General features: G+C 40.0%; 1 protein-coding gene across 1 annotated transcript in view; it reads left to right on the top strand.

Moving 5' to 3' along the window:
- The window catches only part of GALNT12 (polypeptide N-acetylgalactosaminyltransferase 12), a 51,602-nt gene that overhangs the window by 17,184 nt on the left and 13,621 nt on the right, over nt 1-20,797 (top strand). Inside the window, exons 4-7 of the mRNA XM_050891251.1 lie at nt 1,888-2,073; nt 4,387-4,504; nt 12,479-12,655; nt 15,260-15,391. Coding sequence (XP_050747208.1) covers nt 1,888-2,073; nt 4,387-4,504; nt 12,479-12,655; nt 15,260-15,391 — 613 coding nt within the window. The remainder of the gene's footprint in view (nt 1-1,887; nt 2,074-4,386; nt 4,505-12,478; nt 12,656-15,259; nt 15,392-20,797) is intronic.

Below are 20,797 nucleotides of genomic sequence, written 5' to 3'. Positions count from 1 at the left end.
ACTTCTTTAGCAAACCACTAGATGGCAATCTTGAGGAAGGATTTGGATAATTTTTGAGTGTAATAAATCACCTTCTGTAAAAAGTTAGCCCTGGATGTGTCTTGGAGTTTTTGCCCTTCTTGCCGCAGATGCAGATGTACATCTCTAAGGGGTGTTTGCATGGCATATCTGACTTAAATGTATGGGAGCAATACAACAGTGTTAGCATTTTGCAGTGCAAACGTAGTTGTATTTGTAAGCTGCCTGTGCATTGTACCATCTCATTAATTCTGAACTTACAGAAAAGGTGGTGGCTTTTCACTTACCAGATTCCTTTCATAACTGAAATCACATGCCAGCTACCTAATTTTTACTCCTTTTCTTTTACAGGAGTAATAAAGCATTTTTACATTTTATTGGGATTTTTTTTCCTCTGTGTACATATCATTCTCATTGCTTTGTACGTATGTTTTATGCAAGTGAGACAGGAGATAGCAATATTTGTATAAGCCCTTTTGTGCGCTCTACCAAACAGGATTTCAATGGGAGATCATAAAGAAGAAAACAGCTGTGTTGCATCTTCCCTCCAGCAACAAGAGACCATTTCATACTTAAGGCAGGCTTTCTCAGCTCAGACAATACTTCTTTGGAACTGCTGCTGTTCTCTGCTGCATTTAACCACCACAAGCTGCTCTAATTTCAGAATCAGAGCCCCTTGCTCAGCCTGCGGGTTTTAAGCTTAATAATCGCATGAGGAACTAGTTCCCCTCGAAAGACAGATACATCACATCTCTTCCTTGTTTGGCGATATAACGCATTCAGTTTTGCTTCTCGTCTGGAATATGCAAATAAGAAGATGCAGGGCTAAAACAAGTACTAGAATCTTAAAGTCAAACAAGTCACTTCGTTTCACTGAACTAATAGGAGATGTCTAAGACTAGTGTAGAGAAGATTGCTAAAGAGTGATTTAGGAGAAAGACCTTAGCTTGAGCTTCCGTGCTTGAAGTTGATCTCTCCTAGTACTGAGAGCCGACCTTTCCAGAAGTTGAGGTGAAGGCAAAGGATCCCACTGCCTTTTGTAAGGGCAAATGCTTTTGGAAAGGAATCCAGAAAACCCTGCATGGTATTGAGAAATGGGAGGAAGGGGTTTATCTACTTGCAAAAGTAGACCTGCAAGAAATGTTGTCAGCTCTGATGTATTCTTAGGATGATAAAGATCTCAACTATCTTTAGATCAGCCTTGCTGATAGGTATGTCATTCTGCAGTACTATCTTGTTTCTCCTTTTTATTTGCTATGTTGCCAGGGTTTCTGGAGGTGTCCTTCATGTATGTTTCACTGTTGGAGATCTAATTCCAATGTCGCATGGTTTTTCTTGTTTAAGCTCATGTCTTCTTTTTGAGTTACTGCTGTAGTGCTCAGTATAACTTTTTGCAGATGATCACAGTTACAAGAACAACCATGACTTTAAGGGCCAAGAGGCTAGTTAATTTATTATTAATCTTTGCAGAACTATACAATCATGCTGCTCTCTTAATATCTTAAATGCAGCTACCTGTACAAAACAAAATAGACATTTTTGTTGAGAATGTGGTGCTGGCTATGGCAGTGAAGCCATGCTGAATGTGTTATCCCAAGCTATCTAGCATACCTCGCTTCCACTGTCTAGGAAGATTGATGCTTGCCAGGTGCCTAACAGCTGAGTCCATCCTGATGCATCCTCCTGATGCATCCTCAGCAAGAAATCGGTGGTTATTCTTGTAGCCATTATTTCCTTGTATTGCAGCATGAATTGAAAAGAGGCAGAACTTTGTGTTTGGTATCTGTAAGCGTTCTCTGTTCTTGACAGTTCTAGTTTTTGAGAGAAGTTTCTAATGGAAGGCATCCTTTCCTTTTAAAAATATATTAGGATTGCGGAAGAAGAATCGGCTGTCGTCTGCCCTGTTATTGATGTTATTGACTGGAATACATTTGAGTACTTGGGAAATGCTGGTGAGCCACAGATCGGCGGATTTGACTGGAGGCTGGTCTTCACTTGGCATAGTACCCCTGAAAGAGAACAAAAACGGAGGAAGTCCAAGACTGATGTGATCAGGTTAATTTTTATGCATCTTATGAAACTGTGAATGTTACAAGTGTGTTTGATTTCACTTGGAAATGCCAGGTGCTGAAAAATATTTGAGAAATGAGCATATTACTAAAAATTACATATTTTGCTTGGTTCCCCTTTTTTCCAAAATAGCTCCTGCTCACCATGCTCCTGGAAAAACATTGCTGTAAAAGCTGAAATTCCCGTGTAATCTTCCATATGGAATCCTTATTGCACAAGTAGTCTCTTGACTCCTGCAGGCAAACTCCCACAGACACTTATCAGCACATGGAGAGGTTGTAACTGGTTAACTGATACTGAAGGATGTCCTCTGTGCAAAGCAGAGAGATCCGCATTGTAAAAAATGTATCATGGTCAACGATGAAAAAGGGGGAAAAAAATCATCAACCGGTAAGAAGGCAAAAGTAGTTTTGAAGACTTTATCTGTGCTGTAGCGATAGTGGTGGTTCCTTGCGCTGTTTTCAAAGGTGAACCAGTTTGCCAGTTCTTTATTGGGATGAAATGATACAGCTCTACCCACCATAGTTTCTACGAAGGGCTAACTCACAGGAGCTCATGCGGATGTCTTCCTTGTGGGTTTTAGTTTTGTTTTATTTTAAGACAAGTTGTAGTCATTCAGTATTATATGTCACTCTATGCTGTATTTTTAGGAGATGTAAAGTAAGAGTACAAACAATGCATCTGGAAAATGGACACTGTAGACAAAATCCTGACAGTTGAGTGTCTGCTATGTTCAACTTGGAAGTTGCTGTATTTCAGCAGTGTATTGTAAGAAATGAAGCATTTCTGTTTGGCATTTTTAACATCACGATTTTGTTAGTCCTTGCTTTTATTTATAATCTGGTATCTTATGGACTACAACAAATACAGAATGATTAATTTTTCTCAGTCTTTTCTAGGTCGCTTATCATGATAATAATATCCAGTACTTCACAAATATTAATGAACTTATCCTCAACTGAGAGAACTTTTTTTTTTAATGGGAAAAGTGAGGCAGTAATTTAGTCCTTCTCAGCATATATTAGTCCACATCCTCCTTAAAAACAGTTTCAAAATAGAGTAAATGTTTTTAAAACCTTTAGTTTAAATATGATGCTTTTCTTCTCCATGACAAGAAGAATTGTCTTTGGCATGCCAAGGGGAAAACAATGAGGGATAAAGCTTCACGGTAGCCCGAGGACCATGAGCTCGGCAAGTGTCTGGAGAAAGCAGCAGTGCTGAGAGTGGTGTCACCGACAGCTGTGTTTGGAAAGACGAGATCTGGAGTGAGACAGAAGAGCCTGACTGGTTATGGAGTTTGGTTTTTTCCCTTCTGTCTCACCTCATCTCATACCATTCTTTGAAACAACGTATGACAGTGTAAGACAGTGTTGCTTCAGAAAGATGGCTGGTAAAATTAGTTTTGACAGATTAAGAGTAACTGAACACTGCACCTAGCATTTGTTAATATTTACCTCAACAGCAATTTAGTAAAATTCATAAAGTGTCAGCTGAATTTAGTTCCAACCAGCATTATATGCTTGGCACTTTAAAGAGGGTCATTTTCTAAGACTGTAAACAATTAGGAACAATATTGAACAAATACAAGTTTGTGTATATGTGCACACACTACTTTACTGAAAATACATCCCTTAATTGCACTGTCACTCTGGGCCTTGTGGTTTTCGATGAGGATCCGGGTTTGACCCCTGATTTTTTTTCCCCCAAACTTAGTAAAAAATTCAAAAAAATACAGATGGGCAGATCTTCTTAGAAAGAAAAACAATTCTTTAGGGGCTATAGTTACTTAATTCTGCTCAATTGATGTCTGAGAGTTTTTTCCACTTGATATTAATGGGATCAGGAATGTTGTTATTAATTACTAAAGCACAAATATATGTTTCCTTATTACTTAAGTAAAATATATAAGGATACTGCACTTAGAATTTCAGAGCTGACTAATATAATTCTGCCACAAAAAAGCTTATATTCTAGTGTGTGAAGGTAAGAGACGAGTCATTTATTGTTGCTCACGAAGACACTGTGATTGCAAAAATTTATATTAACACAATATTCATCTTCTCTGATTTCATTATTTTAATACATTCTGGAGCTTGTTTTGGATACAGATTTTAACTACAAAATTAAATTTAAATGGCCTGGTGATAACTGATCAATGGCTGACTGTTACTTTGTATTCAGAAAAGACTGAGAAAATGGAAAATAAAACTATACCATATTTTTTGTCGGTTGCATTGGTTTGTTAATTTATATTTTTTTGCTTTTTATTTAATTCAGAGTTATGATTCTCTTTTATAGGTCTCCAACCATGGCAGGTGGATTGTTTTCTGTGAGCAAGAAGTATTTTGATTATCTTGGTTCATATGACACAGGAATGGAAGTCTGGGGAGGAGAAAACCTTGAATTCTCATTTAGGGTAAGTAGCTCAATTGAAAGTTGGTTGTTTTTTTTTTTTTTTTCCCTGAGAATAAAAGCAAGTGTCTTATTTCTTTCTTCACGCCCTTTTACTTAATGAGATAGCTGTAATGTAAGCAAGTGTTAAGAAGAGAATATTTTGGGAGATGCTTATATGAATCTCTTTTCCTTGTTCTCACACTTCGTTGTAGCTGTATTTTCCTTCCAAATAGCCATTTTAAAACAATTTTTGAAAATGTATCTTTGTTTTGAATGCCAGTATAAAATGTAAGTAATGGTGTGATATTAGCGGATGAAGTTTACATTCTGTGGCTTGAAGAGGATCATTGGAAAGAAACATTTATAATTCTCTAATGTAACTCAGAGCTCTCACTGCGGTTGATGGAGTGAGCAGGAGGCAGCTGGTGGCAGTGACCAGTGAGGCAGGACAAGCCAGCTCCTGCACTTCTTTAAGGCTTTATTCTGTTTCACTTCAGGAAAAGTTTGTATAAAGGTTATAAAAGGTGATGAGGAAAATCTCCAGGAACTGTAGAGCTGTACCGCACCAGAGGGTGGACCAGTGCTCAGGTGTGGGGCAGATAGATAGCTGGAATGAAAAGGATGTATAGCAGGGGAAGAGAGAGGAGATGGAAGACAGTCCAGACTGATGAGCAAAACTGTCTTGTCCTCCTCAACTCTGCTGTTACCTGTGCTGCTGCTGATACCCACTGAGCACTGGCTGCCTATGGTTTGCCCCGTATCACACTTAGCTTGTTGAAGTAATCCAGTGGTGGTGTAAGAGGTACATTGCAAAGCCGGTTTTGGCTTGTAGGGAGTTCACAACTTAGTATGCTGGATTTCCCTTGTTTTTTCTGCTCGTCATCAGGTATGTTTTATGGTCATATTTGCATTTCCGTGCATCACTAGATTGTGGGACAGGAGGGTTGATATTTTTGTTTTGTTTTTTACCAGGTGACAGCAGATTTCAGGGATAAATAGTATTTTTATGTTAAAAAACCACTTTCTTGGGAAAGGAGGCATCAGCAGACTGTCTCACTTGATGTCTGCCTGTTAACCAGAGAATCATGGAGTCTTCCTGGCTGCTGTTCCTGTCTCCTGCTGCCTGTAGTGCAGAAATCCTACCAAAGAGGGCACAAAAATAAGGAAAGAAAAGGATTAGGGAGGATGATAAGCACAGAACTAGAGTTGACATGGTTTCTGTCTGGAGGGGGATTTCTCAGCTGGAATCGCTGTTTGATCTGAATTCATGACCACCTCCTTTCTCACATAGGGAAAAGTTTCTGGTATGTAAGTCCAAACACACAGCCTACTTGTCTTGGTCAGTAAATTCAGTAGGCCTCCGCCTGAAGCTCAAAGCAGCTTACCCACCTCCATCAGCTCTGTGAGCTTCTGAACCAGGAGTCTCCCAGCTGTCTCCAGTTCTAGTGTAGCCCGTGTTGATGCATATGTTGCAGTGGGTCCCCTCTTTCCACTGGAAGGGATTTCTTTTCTGTGGGATAATTGTGCAATCACGGGGTCAGGAGCTATGAAATAGCTCTTGAAATTATTTTTATGCCTCCTTTTGAGAGGCTGCTCAGGGAGCCAGAAGTAGCAATAGATTGGGTTCGTACTTGGGGGCCCAAAGAAATGATCGTGCTCGTCATCAGTCACAACCCAAGGCAGGTTAAGCTGGAAAGCAGCCTGGTGGTGGACGCATCCCCAGCTAACTCTAGCAAGGGAAAATTGTTTTTCTTGCTTACTGAGGGATTGGAAGGGGTGATGACAATGAGGGAGTCATGCATTTTTGGGTACAGATGCTTGCTGACCTGGGGCTTGCTGTGTCTCTTACTTTCTCAGCTATGACACTATTGCAGCAGACAAATAAGCAGAGAGGAGACTGTCAGTTTAGCAGCAAGCTACATCAGAGAGCATGACATTGTCTCCCACAAACGTAGCGTAACAGTAGCAAGCATGTTGGATATGTGCATCTCCTGAGCAAGACTGGCTCTTGCAGGCACTGGTTTGTGTCTGCTAGTGCACGTGCAACCAGACCGAGCACCCGTGAGGTGGAGAGGATGCTGCTTTTGAAAGTAGTACTATATGCTCTGCCTCTTGGCAGAAATTTGCACCTGTCCTAAAGCAGCAAGATTGGAAGCAACAGCCACAGTTGACAGAGCTGGGCAGTAAAGGATCTACTTCACGTTGTTGAAATGTCTGCAGTCTTCTGTGACCCTGGCTGCCACAGATTTCATAGCACCAAAATGGTTGCCCCCTAACCAGCAGGAGTTAGGGGTAGCACCGCCCCACATGGCAGTGGTTTTCTCCTCTGAGGTGGATTGTGGGAGTTTTCTACAAGGAGCTTCCTATAGCTCCTTGTAGAAAGCCTCGAAGACTGCCCTCTCTGCATGCAGTTCTTGCCTTTCTGCTCTTCATGTCTTGCTTTTTGGGAGACTAAGGCTTGCAGACAGGACAAGCCTGACCCCTGTCCTGTACGACACGGAGTGCCCCTGCACTGGCTGCTGCTTTAGACCCAAGCTATCATTGCCATTGACCTCTACCGGGCTCTGGCAGCAAGTCTCATTTTTGATGTTACTGGTTCCCCTGAACCAGGTGTTTGACCCCATGGGGTGCAGCAGCATGTATGAGCAGTGCCTTTGCTCCTTCGACATGGAGAAATGTGGTCTTCTCGTGGGCCGGAGGAAGCACCAGAGGCTGCCTAGCACACAGGAGAAGCACAAAAGGAGCAGCAGCCGAGTCCCCCGGAGCCAGCGCGCTGCGGAGGTGTGCACGGGCACACTGCTGTGCCCCGCAGGGGCTGAGCAGGCACATGAGTGCACCAGCCCAGGGGCTCAGGGCAGTCCTTCCGTGGCCACAGGCGTGCAGTGTGTCAGGTACCGGGCCAAGAGCAGGGACGTGGCTCGTGGGGGTAAGAGAGGTGCTTAAACAAGGAGGCAGAGTGGGAGCTCTGGTGTGGGGCTCCTTGCAGGCTGCAGGTGGATCGAGAGGCTCTCTTCTGGGGGGCCAACAGTTCTGCAGGACGCACTGTGCAATGGCCAGCAAATCTGCCGGGGCGTGTTAATTTTACTAGTGCAGGTTGCCAGTAGGATCTGGGCATTTGGATCCACATTGCGCATGACATGCTTTCCTCTATTTGATTTCAAGCCCTTGTACTTGTGCTTCCTGCGGTGAAGGTTTCTGTGGAAAAGAGCAGAGCGCTATGATGTTGCTTAACTGTGTTCTTCTGGCTGCCCATGGTGCTGAAGAAGGTCAAGAAGGATAAATCAGTGTTAATTCTGTTGTCTCCGTGGTTTCTAGACCTGCCAGACCTGAAAATTAGGAGAAGGGATACTGAAAAACACTGTAAATTAATTCATTGTTCTTCTCATCTCTGAAAACACCACCTTCTCCCAATGACATGAAAGGACCTGTCCTCAAGCCTCCTTTTTCTCGTACTTCAATTATTCTAAACTGAAAAAATTCTGTGTGGTTTTGAGAGGTGCAATAAGGACAAAGCTTCAGCTAAAAGCACGATGACTAAGAGGGGTGGAGGCTGCGTGCTGAATGCAGGATCGAGTCAATGTGCCTTGATTTCGAATTGCTTAATGCTATTTGGCTGGATGAAATTTCACTTCATGGGCATAACGGGCATCGAAACTCCTCTTTCTGAGGGATGCAAAACATGCCCTTTCATCTTGCCCCTCCTGTACATGGAGTGAGGGGAACCTTGTTGCAGCTTTCCCCCCCACCTCTACTCTTGGTCCTGCTAGTGGCACTGCAATGTAAGGTTGTTTCTGGGGACTAACGCTTGATATACCTGTGGTCTGTCCTTCAACCCATAATCACGGCATGAGAGAAAACCACCCATGTGCAAAAAGACAAAATTATTTACTGGTAAGTCTTTTCTCCTGTTGGAAATTTCATTGCCTATGAGCCTGGATGATATGCCTCTGATCGCCTGGGGTCTTCTCTTTTCTGATCTTTTTGTATTGTTTTTCTGTCCGTATCTGGAAATCTGTCTTGTGGCGGGGGATGGGGATGGGCTCATGTGGCTGGGGAGCCCCCGCCGCTCACCCAGCTCCCGGCAGACCATGCATGAGCACCACGCCGGGGGGCTCAGCCGCAAACCAGCAAGCAAAATTGCAGCAGAGAGAGGGACAGGAACAGAGTGTTTTCCACAGTTTGTCTTTGTTCAGGAGGTAGCATCCTCTTTTTTATTTTTTATTTCTTCCAGAGAGTCCTAAAACATTAGAATGGAGATGCTAGAGCTTATAGAGCTTTTCTTATTTAGCATTCATTGACCCAGCATTAGGTCAGTTGTCCAAAGACCCTGGCCGGGATATGGATCCCAAGGAGAGATCTGAACATTTATTGTAGCTTTTCATAATGCCACCATCTGTCCCTGAAAAGAAAAGAAAAAAATATCGATAGCCTGCATGCATTAAGATGAAAGTGAAAGTAAAAAGGAATGTCACCTTGTTTTCTTTTTGTGGTGAAGGAAAAAAGTACACTTTTATAATGAGAGCTGTGAGGTAGCCAGACCTAGTAAAGAAACATATTTTCATGCATGTGAGCATGCAAAATATACGTGAAATCTAATGTGCTTCTCTGTTACAGAAGGCTGAAATAGTTTTAGGGGAGAATCTTCTCCAGAGTCACTTATTTAGCATTTAGTAATCAACTTTAGTTTCTCTATTGAATTCCTTGCTTTATTTTATGGCTGTTCATTTGTACCTGATTATATATAGAAGTTTAAATGTTTTCCATTAAACTAAAAATAAATAAACCTTTTGAGGAATTGTTTAGCTGAAATATTTTTTTTTTTTTTGTAATAGGAAGACAAGGGAAGTTTTGAACTCTTTTAATGAAAGAAGCAGAATTTAATGACCATTGCTTAGCAACCAACAGTTATTTTTTAGAGAAATTCAGAATTTTAATTATTGAAAATTCAGCTGCTGTGGAACTCTCTTTTTGTCAGCAATTTAACAGAATTATGGTCAGTCTGTTTAACTCCATTTAAATCAGACTTTATCATGGAAGAGTAGAAGAATTTGCTTCCTTCTTAACTGTACATTTTTACTTCAGTAGTCTTTATGGTCTATTCCTCATATCTTCTGAACAAACTGATCAAAACAGTAATGATCAATAAAAAAATGCTTATATGGAATATAACAAATATGGAAATTGTTACACTAATAAATTTAATGGTGCTTAGTATTTGCTGACAAATCTTGCATGATAAATTTTAGCTTTAAAAAAGTAATCTTGGATATAGAAATAACAATGTGAGAAAGCTATTGTTTTGAAACAAATCTCAAAAAGGGAGATCTTAAAGTGAAAGTGGTTTCATAGCGGCTTTCAAAATGGCAGTAGTGTAACTTACATGTGAAAATATGCAAATTGTTTAAAAGATCAGTACAGAATTCTCGATTTCTTGTATAATTCCTTTAGTCATCTTTATGTTCAAAGGACAAATATACTACTTCCCTAAAAAGCAACAAAAAAAGAAGAGAGAAACCTCACATGAAAAGCAAGAAATTAAAATTCTAAATCCGGGAAGTAAAGATTATCCAGTGCTCCCTATAGTTGAATAAAGAATTACCTGTACCTTTAAGGAAACCGTTTGGTTTAAAAGTAAACATATGTATTAGTGCTTACAGTTTTGTTATTAAGCACAGTATTGTGCCACGCATAAAGGTCTGACATCATTATCCAAAACCAAATAAACAGAGACAACGTTCATTGATTTCCAAATTAAGAAATTTGAGAGAAATCATAAGTAACTTTAAAAAAAAAAAAATAGCAGTTTGAAGACAACATCCTTCTTGTGTATGCTGAAAGCCTTCATCTGTAGTGACTTTCTAGATCTGTAAAAGTCCCAGGGAAAGAGATGGAAAAAGTCCTGTCACTGACCTCTTGTCATTGTTAGGTACAGAAGTTTCATTTGCTACCTCATAGCTTTCACTCCGGCTGTGTTCATTTGAATAACATATAATTAAAAATGTATGTGTTATACAAGAAGGTTGTCAGGGAGCAAACCTCTACCCCTTAAACGTATCCCAGCCAATTTCCTTTGTCCTCCATTTACAAAGCAAAGATGAGCTGCCACCTACGCACAGCTGAAGACATGAGGAGAATTACCTCGCTGGAGTGCTAGTTCTCAAAAATCTTCCACAGAAAGTCTGTCGGAGCCATTGGTGATAGCCTCAAGTTTGTGCAAGTGCAGCAACGTTTCCTGCCTTTCCTCCCATCTGCCTAAATTTCAGAAACCTTGTTTCAGGCACCCTTCAGAAGGGTGTCTGCTACATTGTAGTCACACACAATATTAAATGGGAAATACCTAGCTGTGCTTTCCTTTCATTACATCAAACTTGAGGTCAGAACGGATGATGGGAAAGTGGCTGTGTAGATGAGCTGCCGAAAGTCCATGGTTTTCAAAGGAGGAGAGTATAATTACAAAAATTTGCACAGAGTGCTGAGGCTGATGTATCCACTTGGTGGTCATTTTTGGGCATTATCTCGAGGGCCGTACATTTCCTGACCTAGGGAGCCAGAGGCGTGAGGATGAGCACAAGGGCAGAGTGAGTTCTGCCAGTTCCACATTCAGGTTCAAGTACTTTCCTTGACAGCAAGTAGGAATATTGCTTTAGATAGGGGAGGTTGTTTCACTAATGTTGGTTGGATCACCATGATTTAGTTACAGAATTACTTTGCTTTTTCTTTTTGTGCGTTGGGTCTGCGGTTCCTTTCCGAGCTTTCAAATGAAAAAGGTTAGTTTTATTTTATGACCAGGCACCCATGCCTCTCTTCTGAAATGGTGAATATAGAAATGGGAACGCAACTTATCATTCTCCAATGACACGACAAGCTTACCTGTTTTATCAAGTCAGCTTTCCAGTAGAATATGGGCAAAGTTTCTGGTAATAAATCAGTTATCGGTCATCGGTTTCTTTCTGAGGTGGCTATTCTCATGGTTAATTTGGACAAGAAACATGCCTCTTTTTTCTTCTTCTTCTTCTTCTTCTTCTTCTCTCTCTCTCTCTTTTTTTTTTTTTTTTTTTAAATAATTCCTGTATAACTTGAATTGTTGACCACAGTTAGATCTGCAGAAATATTGTGGACCATTTCTTATCATGCCTTCTGTCGTGGTTTAACCCCAGCCGGCAGCTAAGCACCACGCAGCCGCTCGCTCACTGCCCCCCCCACCCCTGGGATGGGGGAGAGAATCAGGAAAAAAAACTCGTGAGTTGAGATAAAGACAGTTTAATAGGACAGAAAGGAATGAAAAACAATGATAATGATAATAATAATAATATGACAATAGCAATACTAAAAGAATTAAACTATACAAAGCAAGTGGTGCACAATGCAATTGCTCACCACTCGTTGACCGATGCCCAGTTAGTTCCCGAGCCGCGATCCCCCCTCCCGGCCAACTCCCCCCTGTTTATATACTGGGCATGACGTTCCATGGTATGGAATACCCCTTTGGCTAGTTCAAGTCAGCTGCCCCGGCTTTGCTGCCTCCCAGCTTCTTGCACACCTGCTTACTGGCAGAGCACGGGAAACTGGAAAGTCCTTGGCTGAAGATAAGTGCTACTTAGCAACAACTAAAACATCGGAGTGTTATCAACATCATTCTCACTCTAAATCCAAAACACAGCACTGTAGCAGCTACTAAAAAGAAAATTAACTCTATCCCAGCCGAAACCAGGACACCTTCAGAGAAAGTAAAGCTAAGAAAGAGATAGTTGCACACCACATAAAACCAGAGATGAGGTTATCTCCTTATTACTCCCAGTGATTTGCTCTGCGTTCACAAGGTTGTCATTTTATCCATCTTAGTCATCAAATGAGACACAAAATTATTGTATGTGTTGCTTATAGCATGCTGTGATATTCCTGAGAAGATATTATCCTTACAAAGGCTTATTGTTACTGTATCCTTCTGCTTGCAAAGATTCAAATTAATGATGCACAATGTCAATTCTTTGCTCAGATATGGCAGTGTGGAGGAAGTCTTGAGATCCACCCTTGCTCCCATGTAGGTCACGTTTTCCCCAAACAAGCTCCGTACTCACGGTCCAAAGCTTTGGCAAACAGTGTGCGTGCAGCTGAAGTGTGGATGGATGAATATAAAGAACTTTATTACCACCGAAACCCACACGCTCGTCTGGTGAGTTCCGGTCCATTGTTCTTGGAATTTCAGTAGGATTTGTTTTCAATGAAATAATTATTAATTTAGCTAATATTTAACATGACGTGCTTTTTATGTTTATTTCTTATTTCTTCTGGAACTTTTTCCGAAACATAGAATAAGTGTATATATGGTTAATTTTTAATTCCTTGGAAAAAATCAGAAATTCTGTAAGACTAGAAGGCCAAATCTGTGTCAATATTAAACGAATGAATGAATAAATGAAAGAATAAAGTTAAGCAAGGTGACCCAAGTAAGGAGGAGCTGTTTAGCCTAAAATGTGCACTTCTGTGAAACAGCTGATACAGGATTCTATCAATAAAGAATCACAGAACAGACACACAATTAATGAATGCTAATCAACAATGGACAGTAGATCTTTAAGTGAACAGCATGGTAATAATCTTTAGCAAAATTACCTGTCTTGTGATAATTGTAAAACTTTAGACTGATGTAAGACAAAATGGATTTTTCTGTTTGATTTACTGCCACACAACATTTGATTAAAAAAAAAATATACAAAATCAATATTGCAAAGATTAAATTAATTAAAATCAGTCCTGGGAACTCAGATGAAAATGTTCCTAATAAAATGTTTGAAGTATCAGTTCAGTATTTTTTTAAAAGAAGTTAATATTTTTATGTTCTGTGAGGAAGAAAATACAAGATCATTTGTTTGCAAAATTTTTCAGGAGATAAATACTGTGAAAATTGAGTAGGTCAAAACAGTAAAGCAGTGTGCAAATTCATAGCTTGGATATATTTATCGTGAGGGGCCTGTAGGCTGGAAGGCAATAACACTGAAATATCCTCACAGTGTCTAGAAATGACTTAAATGAACCTCTGGCACAAAGTCCAAAATTCAGGCCTGAAAGAAATAATTCTCTGCTGTTGCTTGTTTCTGGAGGTGCTTATCTCCCTAGGCACTTCTCATTGCACAGAAAGTTTTCTAAGTGCTGGCTTTCTGGTTTTGTGCATGGGGAGAACTGCCCTGAGGTGGGCTGCTGGGCACCCACCTCTGGCTACGTGGGACCAGAGCTTAGGGACCAGGCAGAGGGATGGGGAGCTCCCCACATGTTTGAGTGGCCTACCCCCATAGACATGCCAGGGGAAAAAATGCTCTTGAAACCATTAGGCTTTTAAAGATACGCTGGAGGACACTGAGGAAGCTGAATTTGGTTAGCTTCCATCTCGTGTTCCTTTGGATTAAACTGGGTAATTAGGTTATTATAGTCCACACATTTGTAATAATTGTTTTACTTTAACATCATAAAAACCATTTAGGTTTTATTATTAGAGTCTGACTTTGAGAGAAATACGGGTTTTGTGTATCCGAAGACAGGAGCTCACAGGCAATGCCAGGCTCATTCTGCTTGTCATATGCAAAGAGAAAACACCAATAAATGCTGACATTTTTTCTTGTGAAGTTCTGGGCAGCTGATGTCTGTGATGACAGAACTTTAAGGATATTCGTGTGTTAGTATTGGAAGTTTTGCATATTGGCTTATTGTAACACAGTGGATGTAAGCTGAGACTCCTGCGGTTTTTTTTACGTATCAAACCTGCTGCCAACGCACTCTGGTTTCTATAATACTCTGTGTACCACTTGTTGCAGCAGTTGAGTTCAGACCCTTTTACTTCATCTAACCCAAATATTCAGTTCCATAGCATAATGGAAAAATGATTGATGCTGTGGCTGCAGAACTTGGTTCCATAAAGTTTCACTTTAAGATTAATGTTCAGACCTCAGAGCTAGTATGTCATGCTGTTTGTTTATTCAAGCAGGCATCTCTGCCTCTATTTTACATCTGCTTTGTGTTTTCAGTGATATTTCCACAGCTTTGAGAAATGCAAATATATTTGTGGTTTGATGAAAGAGTGTGTCAAGCGACCTGTAAAAATGTGGGGGCTGCAAATGGTGGCTCATGCCTGACGGTCTGAAGTTCCTAGTCAATATAAAGGTAGATTTTTGAAGACAGACATGAAAAGATGTGAACTGTGCTCCAATCTATAGACAAGGAAAAGTCTGTAATGAAAGCTTTTCTCTGGAGGTTTAAGATTTCATACTCCCCACCCCCCAAAACTATGAAGTTCAAAGGAAACATTAGCAGATTTCACAAATTTCATCAGTTAAGTGTAAAACTGTCTGTACAGGTAATTTGCAAATGGATGGTGGAATAATTTAAAATTCTCAAGATTCATTCACTGCTTTTGAGATTTTCAATTATCCACCTAAAGGAAGTTTTATTTTCCAATACGCCTTCTCAGTTCCCAGCAATCTGTATGCAAGGACTTCCTTACTTGCGGATTTGGGGAGTTTTCTCAGACGAACTGTCTTCTAGAATATTTTAAAGTTTTAGATGCACCGTTCTAATTCTTTTTTGTCAACATTTAACAAATGTAAGGATAATGAAATCAAATCCAGCACCCAAAAAATGGGGATTTTTCCTGGCTAAAAGTCCTACTCATCACTTTAGCATACGGTTCCTAATAATCTATACAGATAATTTAAAAGAGATAATGTGTTCTGGTTGGAGGTTTTTTTAGTTGTATTTTATTTTGGTTTGTTTTTTTTTCTTCCAGGAACCATATGGAGATGTGACAGAAAGGAGACTCCTTCGAGAGAAGTTGAAATGTAAGGACTTCAAATGGTTCTTGGAGAACGTGTACCCAGAGCTTCACGTACCCGAGGACAGACCGGGCTTCTTTGGAATGGTACGTGGCTGCTGAGAAGGGGCCTCCTCACGGTTCTCTGAGCTCTCCTACTAACTCAGTATGAAGGTATTTTTATGCCAAAATCAGTTTGGGATTTTGATAGAATTCAGTTAGAATTGGTAGGCTTTAAAATGTGGTTTCTATCAGAATCTTTATTCTAGGGGATGCTGTTTATAAAGGAGTTCTGTGAAAGGGTAGGAGAACAGATAATGTTGCCATGAATTACACCTTCCAAGTCACGTCTTGGGAGTGTTAAAAGCAGCAAAGGATGACTTTTTAATTTGTTAAAATGTTGCATAGCAAAAAAGAGAGCAACAAAGTGTTCTGGGTTTTAATTGTCAACTTGAAAATAGAAAGAGTGTGCTTTGAAACGTGTGTTTGCACACTTTATCTGATGAAAACTATGATGCTCTGATGACAGGAAAGAGAGCTGGTGCTGTGTGCTCCCAGATCGTATAGGATTCTGCATGTCAAAACCAACACGTTAATTTTTAATCTGGAGGTCACTTTAGACCAGCGCAGATTCACAAGTGATTTTCATTGGTTCAGTATCAGAATCTTCTTCTTTTTTAAGAGTCAACAACTTTCTATGCTATTTGCAGCTTACAAATAAATATAAACTATAGCTCCATGTATATCACATTACTGTAATCTCATTTGGAAGGGATGAAGGCAGAGATGATGCAGCAAATACCTGCTTCCTCTGAAAAATGAGCAGATATCTGCTGCCTGTCTTATTAGGAAGGCAAGTCTGCACCTTTCTGCCCGGCAAAGATGTATAAAAAACCTTCCTGATTACCAGTGCCACATTGACTTAGAAGTACTTTTGCTGGTAACTTGATCACTCTGCAGATCGAGCTAAGCTGCATTCCCACACTGCTGCATCACATCCAGCCCGTATCACAACAGTCTTGTCTTGCTGCCATCTGCGCTTCAGTTACTCAGTCTCTGCTGGATCTCCTTTGGTGCAGGAAAAAAACTGATCGTTGTGGGCGTACAAAACATACAGGAACCAAGTCTCCTTGCAGTCTTCCCTAATAGCTTTCTTACCTGATAAACAAAAAAGGTTCTAATGTGGAAACGCTGCATTTCCCATGGGGAGCTGCATTTCCCACAGGGAGCGTATCAGTTGGCAGCAAAGCCCTTAGGAGCCTCTGGGAGAGAAGCCACCCTCCTCCATTTGTCTTGGAGCTTGCACTTGAGTTGGTATCTCTGTGTGATCATTGGCATGAACGGTAATATCCACCATTATCCAGTACCTTGAATAGACCATGGTACAACACGGGTTTGTGTTCTGTTGTTTAGTGCTGAATTGCTAACTGACAAGGTCAGAGACAGTTGAAGCAATAAGATATTATAAAACTTACCTTCCAGGTGCATTTCAGTAACCTTTTCCTCCCCCCCCACCTCCATCCCTCACCCTCCAAAAGATAGACAAAAGAAGGCGGTGATAGCGCTTCAACCTCCTGGGGAGGGGAAGGGATTTGTGCAGTTTCTTTCATGATTTAACTGCACGTGTCATCCTCGAGAAAGGTGTTGACAATACCTAGAAATAATAATTCTTGTTCAGAGCTGCTTGAGGTATCTACAGTGTAATTTAGGTGTGCTCTATATATTTCTCTAAAAACAATTCTTAAATGCTGTCATCTAGTTGTGAGCATAATAAGAATACACCTTTTTTTTTTTGGCAGGAAGAATTTAAAATGTGATTAAAGTACAGTTATACTCTAAGACAGTGACAGTGCAAAAATGACACCTACTGATTCAACTGATTTGTGGATATTGAGTCCCATCTGCTAACTTCCATGAATCATTGATCGTGTTCTTTACTCCTGCCTTAGTCGTGTAGTGCTTTTCTGGTTCACAAAAATACTGTGTTTAAAAGTGCTGGCTTTGTTAACAGCTCAGCTTAGTGTGAGGTTTTTTAATTGTTCAAAGAGATTGCAAAGGGATATGGGAATTTCTCCCTCCCTTGAAAATCTTTACACTGAAGTTGAAAAATCTTTCTAAGATTACCCATAGGTCAGCCATATGTTATTGAAATAAATACAAGAATTATTAAGCAGCATTCAGTGCCATGCACTGACAAATAGATACTTGTGCTAAATTTTTTCTCTTGATACGTAGATAAATATATCTATACTAAGCTTGGTTGTCTAAAAAGTTAGCTGCCTAAAACTTTATTTAAACATACTGAATTTTGAAAATTTTTGCCTAAGCTATGATTGCATTCTTATAAACTGCCTGAGGCCTAGAAATGAGGGAAATATCTTCTTGTCCTTGGGCTCCATGCAGCTTTGGAACTTTGTGTGGGACATGAACTAAACCTTTTGACTTCAATAACGCAAGGAAATGCATGCCTGCAAAGCAAGGGAATAGTCAGGGTTCCTCTCCCCTCTAAGGTATCCTAAGTATTGCTGGCATTCAGGGTGCATATCTGAGGATAAAGATTACGGTCAGTCAGTGAATTTGGCTTTGAACTTGGCATCCAGATTGCTTTTAAAAGACAGTGTGACACAAAAATCAGGATTTTATCTCTCCTTTTCTGTAAGTGTGATCACTTGGCAGTGAGACCGTATTATGTTCTGATATGAGAAGTTTTTCTTTGTTCTTCTCAAACAGTTTCTAGCTGATCTTTCTTCCAGCTGAATGTGAAGCAACTAAGCTGATAGATGTCTGTTGTGACTATCTAGCCAATGGCTCTTTTCACCATCTATCCTTAAAGGCATCTGCGACTGACTGAATCAGTTGAGAGATCAAAAACTTGACTTTTTCTATTGGCAGCTTCCTTCTACATTTTCCCCAAGACCACCTCATCTTCAATGAATTTCCAAATGCTTAGTCATAGTTTTCTTTTAATTTATACTAGATATAACCTTAGAAAAAAAAAGATCAGGAAGAAAGCTTTTAAGCCTTTAAAACTATGAAGACTTTTGTTTTGCTGTGACATGAAAGAGAACATTTTGTAAATTATCTAAATAACGCATGGTATATATGGACAGGCTTACAGAAGAAGACATTAGCTATGTGGCTTAAGTTATGTAATCAAAAAGACTATTGCATGTCTGTTGTCACAAGTTCTCAGAGGTAACAGGCTCCAAAACAGCCTCCTCTAGGGTATACCTGTAAAACAGCATTATAATACAATTTATAGAGCTGCCACTTGAGATTGAGTTGGTACCCAGGATTATGGCTGACTAGACCTGGAGATCTGATGCCCATCACAGGAAAATATGCACCACTCCATTGGCTGTACAGCCTCTGAAAGCTTGAGACAGACTTTTTTAAAGGAAGTGGGAGAAATTCAAGTGTTTGATACTAATCTCAAGTGAACACACCATCACTTGAGACGTGTTTCTATGTTCTTGAGCCTCCCAGAGAGATCTGGACTTGCTGGGGTGAGCAACCGAATTCCAACAGCAGTGTCTCATCATCGATTCCTTCGAAGGATCTTAGTCATCAATGTTGTATACCCATTTCAGCATTGCATTTAAGAAGTTAACAGAAATCTGAGGATATTCACAATCTTTTTTCCAAAAAGGGTGAATACGAAAATGGCATACACTCAGTAAAATCATTCCCTGTGACTGCTCGGATTACCTTTGAGGTAAAAGCTTATGCCTGGTTAGTACCGTGAAGCTGTTGGCTTGCTACAAATTCATATCTTACTGTGTCCCACAGTATCATCTGCTCATACCACTAATGCATCGGCACCAATGCCGCTGTGGCAGAATAAAGAGGATTCTGATCTATTTTGTGGATGAAGAGAAAGGTTGGCTGTGCTCCACTGGCTGTATTTATCAACTAATGTAATGAAGTTTTAATGTCAAAAATCTGTTGTTGGTGCTTTGCTTACAGTTACATGAAATGGATTTTGTCTTAAAAAACCCCAAAACCTAAGAATTACTTACAGAATGCAATCTGTATTGTGTTGTTACATGCAAGCGTCCAGATGTTAGGAAACAACAGATTTAAATTTCCCCAGGCAACAAGGGATAAAGGTCTGAGGTGAATATCTCAGTAGTTACTGTTTATTACCTGTCCTAGCCTCCAAACAGAGTAGTAACTAAATGACATTGTAGAGTACACCTGCAACATTTCAATAGGAGGCAAACACTGTAGAAAGACATAGCCAGTAATCCTGCACAGGCAGAACTTTTTAGAACTGAACTATGTGTTTTAATGGCAAGGTGATCAACATTTTTTTTTCTTGCTTCTGTTTCTCTAATGCAGCATTCTGCAAAAGAATTAAGGTAAGTCACGGAGAAAATTTTGTTCTTATTGCATGACTTATTTATGATGGATATGGGAACAAAGATAGCTTCAGAAATGAATGGTTGATTACTGTTTTGATAGAGCCGTTGCACGTAAAAGGAACTTAAACTGTGTATTCTTATTTAACAAGAGAAAAATATTACTTTCACAAATTCTCTCATACTTTTTTCTGCCTTGGAACAGAGGGTGGATTTTTTTTTTTTTTTTTTCCTGGATAAATGGTGCTGTGATCAGATTTTTTGAATCTGATTATTTTCAAATCTTTGTCATTTCAGATCAGGTCATTTAACAGCTTAGTATGCACTATTCCCACAAATTAGGTCTTGAATATCTATCAGGCTTCCTGGTAAAGTGCAAGTATAAAAGAACAACTGCCGATGTCTGATAAAACAAACTAAAAGAACCAGGTTGAAATATGGACCGTGTATGTTTAGGAATAGGTCTGCATGTACCATAAGCATTTATGCATGAAAGAGAAAAATGAGAGAACATACATGGTAGCATTCTGGGAGTACAGGCTAAGTTTTAAACCATCTGAAGTGAAGCTTAAGTTAGTAATCTTTTACACAGCTTTTGTTTTGTTGTCTGTATTTGGGCATTGAGTAACATGCATAGGACAGTTACCGTAGTTCTGGTGGTGCACAGCATTTTAAAATAGGTTATTTAGAATTCCAGGCCACAAAAGGGAGCATGTGCTCGAGCACATGCTGGGGGCTGACAGCGAAGAGCGCGCGCGCTCGGAGCAATAGCGGAGGCGTTGGGTTGCCTGGAAGGGCACCACGGATAACGGCTTTGCTGCGTTTATCTTCCCTTGGAGCCAGTAGACAGTCAGGCAAAGCCTTATGTTATTAAATGTACTAATGAGAGACCCTCCGATCCTGAGGACAGCTGCCGACAACAACCAAAATCGATTTATGTTTTTAGAGATACAATTACCATTTTTAAGTGGTTATGACTTTAAGTTGACATTTCTTGATGTAGGATGTAGAAACATGAGCAGCTTATTGTTTGGTTTATGTAGTTCCATGGTAGTGTTAAAAATCATCTGTAAAAGACACTTTTCTTTCCTGTTTTTGCAAGTGTAATTCTTGGCTAGTGTTATGAAGGTAAACAAAATGTCGTCTTTGACAG

The sequence above is a fragment of the Gymnogyps californianus genome, chromosome 2, assembly GCF_018139145.2.
Source record: "Gymnogyps californianus isolate 813 chromosome 2, ASM1813914v2, whole genome shotgun sequence".
Lineage (NCBI taxonomy): Eukaryota > Metazoa > Chordata > Aves > Accipitriformes > Cathartidae > Gymnogyps > Gymnogyps californianus.
The sequence above is the reverse complement of the archived record's forward strand: the minus strand, read 5'-3'. Positions and strand labels throughout refer to the sequence as shown.